Below are 13,243 nucleotides of genomic sequence, written 5' to 3'. Positions count from 1 at the left end.
AATTTTACAAGATGAAAATGGTGGGAAGCTGAAAGAGTTCTCTGGTCTTAGCATTAAAGTGATGTGGGCCTTTCCCAATGTGACGTGGAGTTGAGCAAAATGGAAAAGCTAGAGAGCTGAGCTCAAAAATATTGTTTCATTAAGAATTATGTATCTCCAGCTCAAAAAATAACCACTTATACGTGAGTTTTTCCTATATTGTTTGTAAATAAATAAATGAATAACCACTATTCTATTACAAATAAAACCATTTAAGGCTATATAATTTTCTAGGTAGGTCAGACCCAAGATCAGTTCAGGTCAGTATTCTATTTCCAGTCTTGCAAACTAGCATATAAAAAAGTTAAGGATAAAACAATTATTCTAAATTATCCAAGCCACTGTTTTTATCTACTAATACAACAACTGAAGAGCTGACCTTAGTTAAGTTTTACTATTCCTTTACTTCCCTAGTTAATTCAACATAATTTTTCTGGAAGAGTGAACAATGTGGGACATTTAAGTGTTTTAGGAGATTTAAGATAAATTCTTAAGTTGACTTAAAGGAGGCCACAACCCTCTAGTGACTTTCTTCAAGTCGATTTCCAACAAAGACCACTGAAGTGTCAAATAAAACGATGGTTCTAACTTACATGGCAATTCTGTTGTTTCAGTAATAAAGCCATTAAAATTTTTCTTTACAGCAGAAACAAAAAAGGAAATAAAACTTATTTACAAATCCAGGTTAAAAATGAAGAAAAGGAACTAGACTAGATCAAGAATGTCAAATTCTTGCACACAATCACTGTGCAAACAAAAATTGAGGCAAATCTTATGCACTGGGTTAAGCAGAAACTTTTGGCTGGAGCTTTCAAACTGAGAATGGCTCCTATGGGGATGAGTTTCAAGTCTTTCTATCTGGAGGTGAAATTCCAAGAGGAAAACAAGCACCTTAAAACATAATTTTTTTAGAAAATTGATTTTTCTTCAAAACGACAATGCCTAAATCTACCCACCTACAAAAATTTACCTGATGAAAATTTTCTAGAGTTGGATGTGGTGATGGTTGTACAACTGTGTGCCTATACTTAAAAAACCCACTAAATTTGGGGGCTAAGGGTGTATTGTAGCTCAATAGTAGATCCCATGCTTAGCCCTAGGTTCAAACCAGCACCACAAAACAAAACAAACCACCACCATTTTAAAGTAAACCTTTTAAAGAGCAAAACTTTAAAATATATGTATATATCTATACATATATAGGTAAAGATATATCTTTTATTTATTTATTTTTTAACAGTACTGGCAGTACTGGAATTGAACTCAGGGGTTCTCTTCTACAAAGCTACATCCCCAACTCTTCTTATTTTTTTATTTTGAGACAGGGTCTTCTTAAGTTGCCAACACTGGCCTTGAACTTGTCATCTTCCTGCCTCAGTCTTCCAAGTATCTGGGATTACAGGCATGCATCATGATGCCTAACTTAAAGAGTAAATCTTTTACATTATGTGACACAGATCTCAATAAAGCCATTATATATAAATAAATAAGATAAACCCTATGTACATTAACTTCAACAGAAATTTACCTACATACAGGTTATCCTTCACTCAAGTACGTGTGCACACTAGATGTACGCTTGCAATGGGGCAGGGTGGTTAGGGAATCAACATTAAGACGACCAGTTGTGATGGAGCAAACCCAGAAGCAGCGTGCGTGGCTGCTCAAGAGTACTCTGCATCTTCCTCTCCTTGAAAGCCCTTACCAAGAGGTCATTTTACATGCACCCAGACTAGACCTTTGCAAGCCTCCTGGATACGTCAATAAGGTAAGTGGCAGGAGCTGGTGGCAGCCCTGACTCCCCAAAGCCCCGCTCAGGGTTCTGTGCTCTGCTCCTGGGGCTCCAACCCAACTGCTGGGGGACAAGGAGAGTTGTCACACCCAAACCTCTAAAGACCTCTTCTGAGTGAGTGCAATGAGCCATAGAGGGCGCAGACCTGGTCAGGAAGATCCAGTCCACCTGATGCTGGTGCTGGGCCTCATCTTGTTGCCTTCGGCCTTCAGAGTATCTACATGAAGATCCTGGTGAAAACTTTAGAGTGGGCCACATTACAAAATGAAAAATGAGCTGAGAAGGAGTCAGTTCTTAAAAATTCAGCTTCTGTTGGTATTATCCAAAGAGATGAGTCACCCATGGAAAAAGGGCTCTCTGGTCTTCAAGGAAGGGACTTTGAGCTGTCTGATGTGTTTTATTTCTCCAAGAAGGGATTGGAAGCCCTTGTAGAAAATGAAGTGACCCAGAGGAGCTAGTGTCATGCAATCTCCTCACAAGAACCAACATAAATTTCCAGTACATCAGTTTCACTATGGTGTGGGTACTGGGCGTCATAGTACGCTATTGTGTCCTACTACCTCTGAGGGTTACTCTGGCTTTTATTGGGATCAGTTTGCTGCTTACAGGAACTACACTGGTTGGGCAGTTGCCATACAGCAGACTCAAAAACTGGCTGAGTGAACTGGTACATCTGACTTGCTGCCGGATCTGTATGCGATCCCTCTCTGGCACCATTCATTATCATAACAAGTAGTGTAGACCCCAGAAGAGAGGCATTTGCGTTGCCAACCACATCTCTCCAACAGATGTTTTTATCTTGACAACGGATGGATGTTATGTTATGGTTGGTCGGGTTCGTGGTGGATTGATGGGAATTATTCAGAGAGCTATGGTCAAGGCTTGTCCACATGGCTGGTTTGAACACTTGGAAATGAAGGATTGGCCCCTGGTTACTAAGAGACTAAAAGAACACATTGCTGATAAGAAAAAACTACCCATATTAATCTTTCTTGAAGGAACCTGCATCAACAATACTTCAGTCATGACATTTAAAAAGGGAGGCTTTGAAATTGGAGGAACCATACATCCAGTTGCAATTAAGTATAACCTTAAATTTGGGGATGCATTTTGGAACAGCAGTAAGTACAACAAAGTGGGCTACTTGCTTCGCATGATGACCAGCTGGGCCATCGTTTGTGATGTGTGATACATTTCCCCATGACAAAAGAGGAAGGAGAAGATGCAGTCCAGTTTGCTAACAGGGTTAAATCTGCTACTGCAGTACAAGGAGGACTGACTAAACTTCCCTGGGATGGAGGGCTGAAGAGAGCAAAGGCGAAGGACACCTTTAAGGAGGAACAGCAGAAGAATTACAGCAAAATGACTGTGGGCAATGGACCTCTCAACTTGGAATTAGACTGAGGCCACCCCTGATGCCAGCCCATAGATAAACTTGGCTTCCCAGAACTAACCTTAGAAGTGAAGTGTCTGTTAGTTTGTTTGTTTGGGGGGGGGGGGGTTGTTTTGTTTTATTGTTTTGTTTTGTTTTGTTTTTAACCTTTGGAAACTGAGCCTTAAATTTTTCTAAAGGGGGAAATAAACATTCCCTAATTCAAATAGCATAATACCATTGTAAATCTGAGTATTATCTCTTCTGGTAACCATGTATGGAATGTGAACTGTCTTACCGTGAATATAAATAAATTTTATATTTAGGAAAAAAAAATAAAGAAAGATCAGTTGCACAGGGTGGGTAGTGCCTGTAATCCCAGCAGCTCGGGAGGCTGAGGCAGGAGGATCAAGAGTTCAAAGCCAGCTTTAGCAAGATCAAGGCTCTAAGCAACTCAATGAGACCCTGTCTCTAAATAAAATACAAAATAGGGCTGGGGATGTGGCTCAGTGGCCAAGTGCCCCTGAGTTCAATCCTGTTATCCCACCCCCCAACAAAAAAAGACAATCAGTTGTGTGTGTGTCTGTGTATGAGTGTGTGTATGAAGAGGTATTAATATTTTCTAATTTAATTATTAAATATTTCAGATATTCAAAAAAGCATAAAACAATCAGTGAGGAGGAATACAGGAAGATTCAAAGTATTCATAATTTCTTTTTGTTTGTTTTGGTACTAGGGCTTGAACCCAAAGGCACTTTCCACTGAGTTACATCCCTAGTCCTTTTTATTTTTTATTTTGAGTTAAGCTGCTGAGAATCTAAGTCACTGAGGCTGGCCTTGAACTTTGGATCCTCCTGCCTCAGTCTCCCAAGTTGATGGGATTACAGGTGTGCACCTCCATGCCCAGCCATAATTTCCCTTTTTTTTTTTTGGAACTGGGGATTGAACTCAGGGGCACTCAACCACTGAGCCACATCCCCAGTCCTATTTTGTATTTTATTTAGAGACAGGGTCTCATTGAGTTAGTGCCTTGCCATTGCCGAGATTGGCTTTGAACTCTCAGCCTCCTGAGCCACTAGAATAACAGGTGCACACCACTGTGCCGGGCTCATAAATTTCCCACTTCTTAAACTGGGTGGTAGCTACAAGTAGCTATTTCCTGCTTTATTATTATAACTTAAAAGATACTTATAAAATGTGCTCTTTGGTATATAAACAAATTTTTGAAATAAAACTGAAAAATTATAAGTTAAAGAAATATGATACATTCATCTGTGGAACAAGTCAGTTCTTCTATGTGATACAGCATTCCTAAAAAATAACCTATGTAAATCTGCATAATAAAACTGCCTGGCTTATGGGGAAAATAAGGTTGGGGCACAATATTGAAAAACTTTACCAGTGATATAAAAAAGGGAATCTAATAAAAATGGTAGCACATGTTTATATGTTAGATAGTTCAGAAATACATAAATGCTATAATAAATGATACCTTACCTTGAAAAAACAAAAAACCTCAAGTTTGCTTGTGGAAGTGGGCCTTGAAAGAGTATAGCTTGTGTGTTACTATGAAACAGCAGGAGGATTATCTGAAGTTAACTGAAAGTTTTAACACCAGATGTTGATAAGTGCGACTCAACATACCAATAAGCTGAGATCCCTTAAGATGTTAGAGGTTGCACTTGGGTGGCCTGTGTATTTAGCAGGGTGTAGTTTTCTGTAGTCACCTAGTGTTTCTTGCAGATGGAATCACACATAAACAAATGTGAAATTCACAGTATGCTCAGAAAGTCCCTAAATATGAACCAATTGCTGGGGAACAAATCTGTGTTTTCTTATAGCAAAACTGTTTTGCTCTAAGATTATGACTCAGTCATTATAAAGAATGAGCCAGCCTCAGCAAATAGCAGAGGCCCTGTCTCAAAATTAAAAGGGATGGTGATGTGGCTAAATATTTAAGTGTCCCTGGGTTCAATCCCTAGTACCAAAAAAAAAAAGAATGTGCTGATACGGAAATAACTCTAAAATAAATTGTGAAATGAAACAAATGGAGATGCAGAGCAGTGTGCATATTTTCATTCCTTCTGTATAAACTCGAGGAAAGTGAAGAGAGAAAAAAGAAATACTGAAGTATGTTTTCTTTATGCGTTGTTGGAGAAGTAAAGTCAAAATGATTAATAATATTTGCCTCTGGGTAGTGGACTTGCTTTTTCATTTTATTCTTGCTACAATGTTTGAACTTTCTAACCATACAGATGTGGTGTTTGGGAGAGGAAAATGACAAAAGGACTCATCTGGGAGATGGATTATAGGTGTCTACATATCTCTATTTTCTTCTCTTTATGTAAAAAACAAAAACAAAAACAAAACAAAAAGAACTAGAGAATGTAGAACAACAGGAACTCTCATGTACTGGTGGTAGGAACATAAAACAGTACAGCCACTTTGGAAAACAATTCGGCAATTTCTTTAACATACCTCTATCCTATGACCCAGTCATTCCACTCCTGGGTATTTACTCAGAGAGAAATAAACGTGTATGTCCATGTAAGAACTTGTACACAAATGTTCACAGCAACTCTATTTACAATAGTGAAAAAACCAGAAACACCACTTAAGACATTTGAAGCGGGAGGATGGATCACTTAAGCACAGAAGTTCAAGACCAGCTGGGCAATATAGCAAGACCCCATCTCAAAAAAAAAAAAAAAAAGACAGGAGGACAGTGATAGATTGGGGCTAGGAATGTAGTGGTAGAACATGTGTTTAGCATGCAAGAGGCCCTGGGTTCAATCCCCAGAACCAGACACACACTTTGAAACAACCCCAAAGTCCATTAATGTGAGAATGAATTAAGTAAATTGCAATATATTCATATAATGAAATATTATAAACCAAAAAAGGAATGAACTACTGATACATGCAATAACATGAATTAATCTAAAAATTATGCTGGGTAAAAGAAGTCCGTTTTTAAGAAAAAATAAAATGTATTAAGCTGAGTGTTGTGGCATACACCTGGTAATTCCAGCTATTCATGAGGCTAACACAGAACTGCAAGCTGGGAGGCCAGCCTCAACAACTTGACAACACCCTGTCTCAAAAAAAAGAACTGGAGATGTAGCTCAGTGGTAGACTGCTTGCCTACCATGTGCAAGACTCTGGGTTCTATCCCTGTCATCCCTGCCCACCAAAGTATATACTACATGATTCCATTTATATAAAATGCAAAGAAGTCTAGTGTGAAGGAAAAGCTGACCAGTGACTGCTTGTGGGGGAGGGGATAAGGATAAGGAAAAAGGGGAGTTTTCAGAGGGGCATGAGGACACTTTGGAGAGGATGGATGTTTACTATCTTGACTGTGGTGATACACTCACAGACATATAATTATATCAAAATTTTAAAAGTGGTGCCATGCCAACTGTACCTCAACAAAGTTGTTCACACATACACAATACTTTTAAACACAATATGACAAAATGTATAATAACACACAACAGGAACCCTTATACATTTTTGGCAAAATAAAACAGTGCAGCCGTGATGAGAGGTTTGGTGTTTTCTCAAAAGTTAAACCCAGAATTACCATGTGAACTAGCAACTCCACTCCTAGATATGTATTCAAAAAAAAAAAAAAGAAAACATATGTCCTTGTAAAATCAGTATATGAATATTTTTATACATCATTTATAATAGCATTATTTATAATAGCTAAAAAGTGGAAACAACCCAAATGCCCATCTACTGATGAATGGTAAGGAAAATGTGGTATATTCCTACAATGGAATATTATTGAGCAATAAGAAGAAAGAAAGTACTGATACGTGCTATAAAATGGATGAACACTGAAAACACTGCTAAGTACAAGAAGCCACCTGTTATAGATTATACTTACTTGAAATGTGTAGAAACAGGTAAATACGCAGACATAGAAAGTGGGTGCCAGGGAATGAGGGAAGGGGGGAATCAGCACTGCTAACAGGCAGAGGGTTTCTTTTTGGAGTGATAAGAAATGTCATGGAATTAGATACTGGTTTTGGTTGCACAATCTCATGAATATAGTAAAATCTCAAAAATTCTACACTTTAAAACAGTAATGTATATAGCTCAGTTTGTAGCACACGGCCCTGGGTTCAATCCCCAGCACTGCAAAAACAAAAAACAAAAAACAAAAACAAAACCACAGTAATGTGAATTTTATTTCAATTTAAAACTATATCCATATGCTCAAATAAACAAATACTTAAAAACAAAATACAAAAAACAATCACCAATGAATCCCCAACTATGAATGAAAAACATTACAAGTAAAGTTGAATGTCCACGCACCATCCCTCAGCCTTCACCATCATATTAACAGTTCCCCTTCCACAGCCCACTCTACACACAAGCAGATCCAACAATCCTTGCCTAGGAAAACTAGTTCTTCTACCTCTGCAGGTCTAGTCACCAAAGTTCACAAGCCTGAACATCTCACAATCACCTTCCATTGAGTTCCAATTTCACCTTGACCTTCCCTACTTATCAAAATGCTCTTCATCCTTCAAGAATGAAATTAAATTCCAACTTATCTATAAAGTAAACTCTAGCCTTTCAAACTTTTTTTTTTTTTTTAATGGTACTAGGGATTGAACCCAGGGGCTTTACCAATAAATTACATTCACAATCCTTTTTAGATTTTTATTTTGAGATAGGATTGTTTGAGATAAATTGTTGAGGGTCTAAGTTGCTGAGTCTGGTCTCCAACTTGTGAGCCTACTGTATCAGGCTTCCCAAGTCACTGGGATTACAGGAGTGTGCCACCACTTCCAACCAGCTTTCAAAAACTTTTTCTTACTCCCACGTAAAGATGACCTGAAAATGATCTGGTGCATAAATGTTGTTCTCTATGAGGTAAAAGTGCTCCAGCCCTTCCCTCCAAAGGGCAGCAGTGTTGAAACAGATTGAAAAAGGACAGGAATAAATGCAGGGAGACAGAGGCCAATTTAAACAAGTGGTAATGAAGATTCAAACACACATCTGTGATTGAATAAGAAGAGAGGGAGGCAGAGTATTTCTGAGTATCTACCTTAAGGAAACACTCTCAGGATAGAGTGATGTACATCAATTGTGGGCTGTACTCACAGATTTACAATTTAAATGTTAGTTCTCCTGTTTCCATATTGCCCATAATTTTAGTAAGTCCAAACTATAATATATTCATTGAATAAATATGAAGGAATTTAAAACTATGAAAAATACATGAGGGAACTTCTGCATACTTTATGTCATGGTACGTATTTTTAACAAAGAACTTCCAAAAATCAGAAAACAAAAAGATGGACAGAGAACAGGAACAGAAATTTACAAACGGTCAATAAATAGTTCAAACACACTAGTAATCAAGGATTGAAATAAACAGACCATTTTTCATTTATCACATTTGGTTTTGAAACAGATGAAAAGATGGTATTGTGAAAGAAGGGCTTTTTTCCCCCTAATTTACACTCATTGTCTTTTTTTTGCGGGGGGGGGGGGGGGGGGGGGGTGAACTGAACCCCAGGGCACTTAACCACTGAGCCACATCCCAGTCTTTATTATTTTGAGACAGGATCTTGCTAAACTGTGTAGGGCCTCACTAAATTGCTGAAGCTTGCTATGAACTTGTGATTCTCCTGTCTCAGCTTCCCAAGCCTCTGGGATTACAAGGGTGTGCCAATAACTTCCTTACATCCCATCCATTTATTCTGTTCTCCCCCTCCCACTTCCAAAACTGTGGATAAACAAAAACATCATGTTGTCAAATCCAACTGACAATCTTACTAAATATTTCAGAAGCACTGAAGAGAGGACAAATTCTATCTTCCAGAAACTCACTTCTTTTGGATTCCAAAGAGGAGATGCCAGTTTCTCCATCCTTTGCTCAACATTTTTCCGCTGGAAGTATTTGAGTGTCAAAGTTCTATTTGCTTCTCTCTCTCTACACTCTTTCCCTAAGTGACCTCACATAGTCCCTTATCTTTGAATATCATCTGACCATTCCCAAATGTTCATCTCTAGTTCTAGTAGTTCCCGGAGCTCCAAACCTGTGCATCCAACTACTTTCTCAACATACCAATTGTATAACTAATATGCACCTCAAGTTTAACACATCCAAAATGGAACTCATGTTTTTTCCCACCTCAAATTCCTCTCTTCCAGCTAGGCCAGCTGGGCACAATGGTGCACACCAAAATGCTAGCAACTCAGAAGGCTGACACAGAAGGATCACAAGTTGGAGGTCTCACTAAGTTGCCCAACAGTAAGTTGTCACTAAGTTGTCTCAAAAATAATAAAGAGCTAAGATGTAGATCAGTAGTAGAGTATATTAGGGTTCAATCCCCAGCAATGCAAAAACATTTTTTTAAAAACCTAAAAAAAATTTTTTTCCATCCTTCATCTTAGTAAATGACACCACTATGTACTCAGTTGCTCAAAACAAAACAAAACAAAAAAGCAGATTCCTTTCTTTCCTCACCAATTCACTTTCAAGTCTTGTTAATTCTACCTCTAAATTATTTTCTGATCTTTTTACTCTTTAGCATCTCCATTGCCATGGGCCTGGAAGAAGCTACTGTACAAACCATTGTAACTGATCTCCTAGCTTCCTCCAAGTAGCAGGCAGATTATGCTACTTCCCGTCTCAAAACCTTCTTAAAAAAAAAAAAAAAAAAAAAAAAAAAAACTAATCAGGGCACTGTCTGTTCCTATCTTTGAAAGTATACACAATAAAAAATATACACCCTATGGTAATTATCTCTAGACAGTAAAACTACTTTTCCTAGTTTTGCATGTATTTTTAAATTCTTCTGCAATGAACACTTTAAGAGAATGATACTGCTGAATACATGTAATATTACATGGCATTTTTTACACGTTAATGAGAAAAAACAATGGAAAATATGGATCAACTGTAACGTTAAGAAACATGCTTAGACAAAAATACCAAGAAAGCATATATCTAAGAATGAAGTGTCGGGGCTGCAGGATTACTGTGATATTTTCCCTCCTCTACATTCTATTCTTTAACCTAACTACACACATAATGGGGGGCAGGTTATGTTAAAAGCCTCATTGTCTTCTGCAATGTGGCCACAACCCATCGAGCCAGTCTTTCTTGGCAAGTCCCCTCTTCCCGAGGCTCCACTCCAACTCCGCACTGTCTCACACCTCCGGTGCTTCGACTCCGGCACCACGCCTGGAGTAATCCTCCACCTTCCTCAACCCTGCCCACCCTCCGGAGGCGATGGGGCCAGCTGGGATGGCGACAGGTTGGAGGGACATTCCAGAATTATTTTGGTAAATCCACAACTTGCTGGTGCCGGGGCCAAATCTTGTCTCCAATACCATCCGCGGGCCACCACGCTGTCCACACCGAAAGCTCGGCCACTGTGGCTCCAGAGAGCCATCAACCCCGAGGAGCGCGGCGCCCCTTTGAAAAGGACCCCTGCACACGCATGTCCGAATTCCGGGTTCCCGCGCCGGCGGCACGCCACCCGGCTCCCCAAGCCTTCCCCGGTCCCCTCCCCTCCGCGGCCTCGGGCTCCCCCAGCCCCGCCTCGGCCCGGCCTCCGCGCGGCCGGCGGGTGGAGGAGGGGCGCGCACGTGCCCGAGCCGCCCCCGCCCAGACAATGCCCGGGAGAGCGGGGCGCGCGCCGCCCGTCCACCCCGCTCCCGCCAGCACTCACCGTTCCTCCGGTCTGTGGCTGCAGCGCGGCCCCGCCGGGCGCCGCGAGAGGGCACGGGGAGGGGAAGGAGCGAGCGAAGCCCCGGGGAGCCGCCCCGCCACGAGGCCCAGCGACCCCGCAGCCCGCGGAAGCACACGGCTCGGCGGAGCCCGCTCGACCCGCTCCGCACCGCACGTCAGCAGCAGGGGCGGGGCGCGCGCGGCGCTGGCGGCGGGGACGCGCGGGCGGGGGGCGGGGCGAGCGGGGCGGGGCGGGTCCGGGTCTGCGGGGGCTGGTCCAGGCCGTGAGCCCTGCCGCCAGACCCAGCTGTCGGGACTGCGGGTGTGGGAGATGGCAGACGGCAGCATCCCTCATTTTCCTGCCGAGAAGACGGCGACTTCTAGCCCCACGTTCGACAGAATATTCATTCTGCCGGCATTCGTGAGCTTCCGTGGGATGATAGTAACTGATTTCCGCGTGTGCGGTCTTGTGCCAACCTCTGTACTAGGTGGTAGGGAGACAAATAACAATAGCTATAACTAACCCATTTTACAGATGCAGAAACCGAGGATCAAGCTGGCTCGGTGGTCCCAACCTGTAGTCCGGGCTACTTGGCTGAGGCAGAAGGAACATTTGAGCCCAAAAGTTGGAGCTCAGCCTGGGCAGCAAAGGGCGACCCCAGTGGAAAGAGAAAGAAGAGAAAAAGAATGAAAGAAGAAAGGAAGAAAGGCTCAAAAATATTGGGACTTAACATAGGTCACACAACTAGTGAGTGACTATCAAGTCCAGCTTTCGCCCTAAATATCTGAGGCCAATCATCTCATCTCATTCCTTTTCCCTGGACCATCCTACTATCCAACTCCTCATCATTTCTGCCCAAGACGACAGTAGCTCCTGGCATTTTCAAGTCCCTGGACTTGATCCCCAGCACTGAAGGAGGAAAATAAAGACTAATAAGTCTCCCCAACTGATCTCCAGGACCTACTTCTACCCCCCTTCAGTTCTTTCTCTTCAGTATGTGGATATTTACTATTGGAGTTAGAGGATGGTTTTAGAGTTTGATTTCTTATTTTTCATACTTTCTTTACTTATGGTACCAATTATTTGATGTATTTAATGCTTAATATGAATGCTTTAAAAGATACACTTCTATAGCAACAATAACATATCCAGTGCATTACACTTAGTATGCACTCAAAAAATATTTGTGAAACGTGTGAACAGTAGGGCCAGGAACTTATTCAAAAGCCATGCATGATGAGGGAATAGAAGAATTTGTTACCCCTGGCTTTGTGACGTTAAGGTTTATTAGGGGTAAAAAATAGATTAACAGTATTTGCTCAAAAAAATTACATATATATTATAAATATATATGTATATATACATATATATATATATATGTATATATTTGGGGATTACTGGGGATTGAACCCAGAGGCACTTTACCACTAAGTCACATCCCAGCCCTTTTTATTTTTTATTTTGAGATACGGTCTCACTAAGTTGCTGAGGTTGGCTTCAAACTTGCAATTCTCCTGCCTCAACCTCCCAAGTTGCTGGGATTGCAGGCTTATACCACCATGTCCAGCTGCTCAATAAATTTTTATGTGTTTCTATGCTTTATTGGGACTCTGTGTTCTGAGCACTTACATTAGTTAGGCACTGAGGATACTAAAGTGGACAGAGCTTCTGCCCTTGTAAAATTTAGTCCGATTATCATTTACAGAGAAATAATCAAATCTGAACTGTCAAGAAAGGATTCCTTGTGCCTTAAGCTAAAACTCAAAGAGAGAATAGGAATTGAGGAGATAAAAAGAAAATTGGAGACTGGGTATATAACTCAGTGGTAAAGCACTTGCTTAGCAAGCGCCAGAACCAGGGTTCACACCTTACCACCCAATAAATAAATTCCATGAACGAAGAGGTAAAGTGAGAGGTCATGATGAGTGTGTTGGAGTTCCTTTGCGCTTGGAGGAATATGAATATGCAGCTAGAGGCCCAGTAAGCCCACTTTCCCTGCTGTAGCTTGGAAGGCTACCCAGCTCTGGGAGAAGTCCCACACTGAACAGGGCTCAGGAGCAGACAATGGCATTGGGAGGAAAAGGAATCTGAGATAATCTGGTCTCTGCTGCTTGCAGGTGGTGCACCAGAAATCCAGACTTCTCTGAATGCTCCCTGCCAGGCATGGAGAAAGTAGCATGATGAGAGCCGTGGATAGACACTGTGTCAGGAGCCAGTTGATCCTAAAGCAAAGAGGCCTTGAGTATGGCTGGGTGACTGGAGTTTGCATCAAGGACAGGCAAAGCTGAAGGTGCCAACAAAGCTGAAGTACTCCTAAGTCAGCTGGTGAGAGGA

General features: G+C 41.2%; 2 protein-coding genes and 1 pseudogene across 8 annotated transcripts in view; 2 read left to right on the top strand and 1 right to left on the bottom strand.

Moving 5' to 3' along the window:
• Positions 1–11,084, bottom strand: part of Yeats2 (YEATS domain containing 2) — a 116,816-nt gene extending 105,732 nt beyond the window's left edge. For all 7 annotated transcript variants that reach the window (XM_047564328.1, XM_047564326.1, XM_047564327.1 and 4 more), the window contains exon 1: positions 10,910–11,084. The gene's annotated coding sequence lies outside the window, so the exon portion shown is untranslated. The remainder of the gene's footprint in view (positions 1–10,909) is intronic.
• Positions 1,670–3,235, top strand: LOC124993611 (glycerol-3-phosphate acyltransferase 3-like; annotated as a pseudogene).
• On the top strand, positions 10,468–12,123 carry LOC124993610 (sterile alpha motif domain-containing protein 1-like). The gene is made up of 3 exons (XM_047565465.1): positions 10,468–10,492; positions 10,664–11,083; positions 11,444–12,123. The coding sequence occupies exons 1-3, from the start codon at positions 10,468–10,470 to the stop codon at positions 11,662–11,664; spliced, it is 666 nt and encodes a 221-aa protein (XP_047421421.1). The 3' UTR covers positions 11,665–12,123.
• Positions 12,124–13,243: the final 1,120 nt, after the last annotated feature.

The sequence above is a fragment of the Sciurus carolinensis genome, chromosome 9 (assembly GCF_902686445.1).
Source record: "Sciurus carolinensis chromosome 9, mSciCar1.2, whole genome shotgun sequence".
Classification (NCBI taxonomy): Eukaryota; Metazoa; Chordata; class Mammalia; order Rodentia; family Sciuridae; genus Sciurus; species Sciurus carolinensis.
This window is presented reverse-complemented; position numbering and strand designations above follow the sequence as displayed.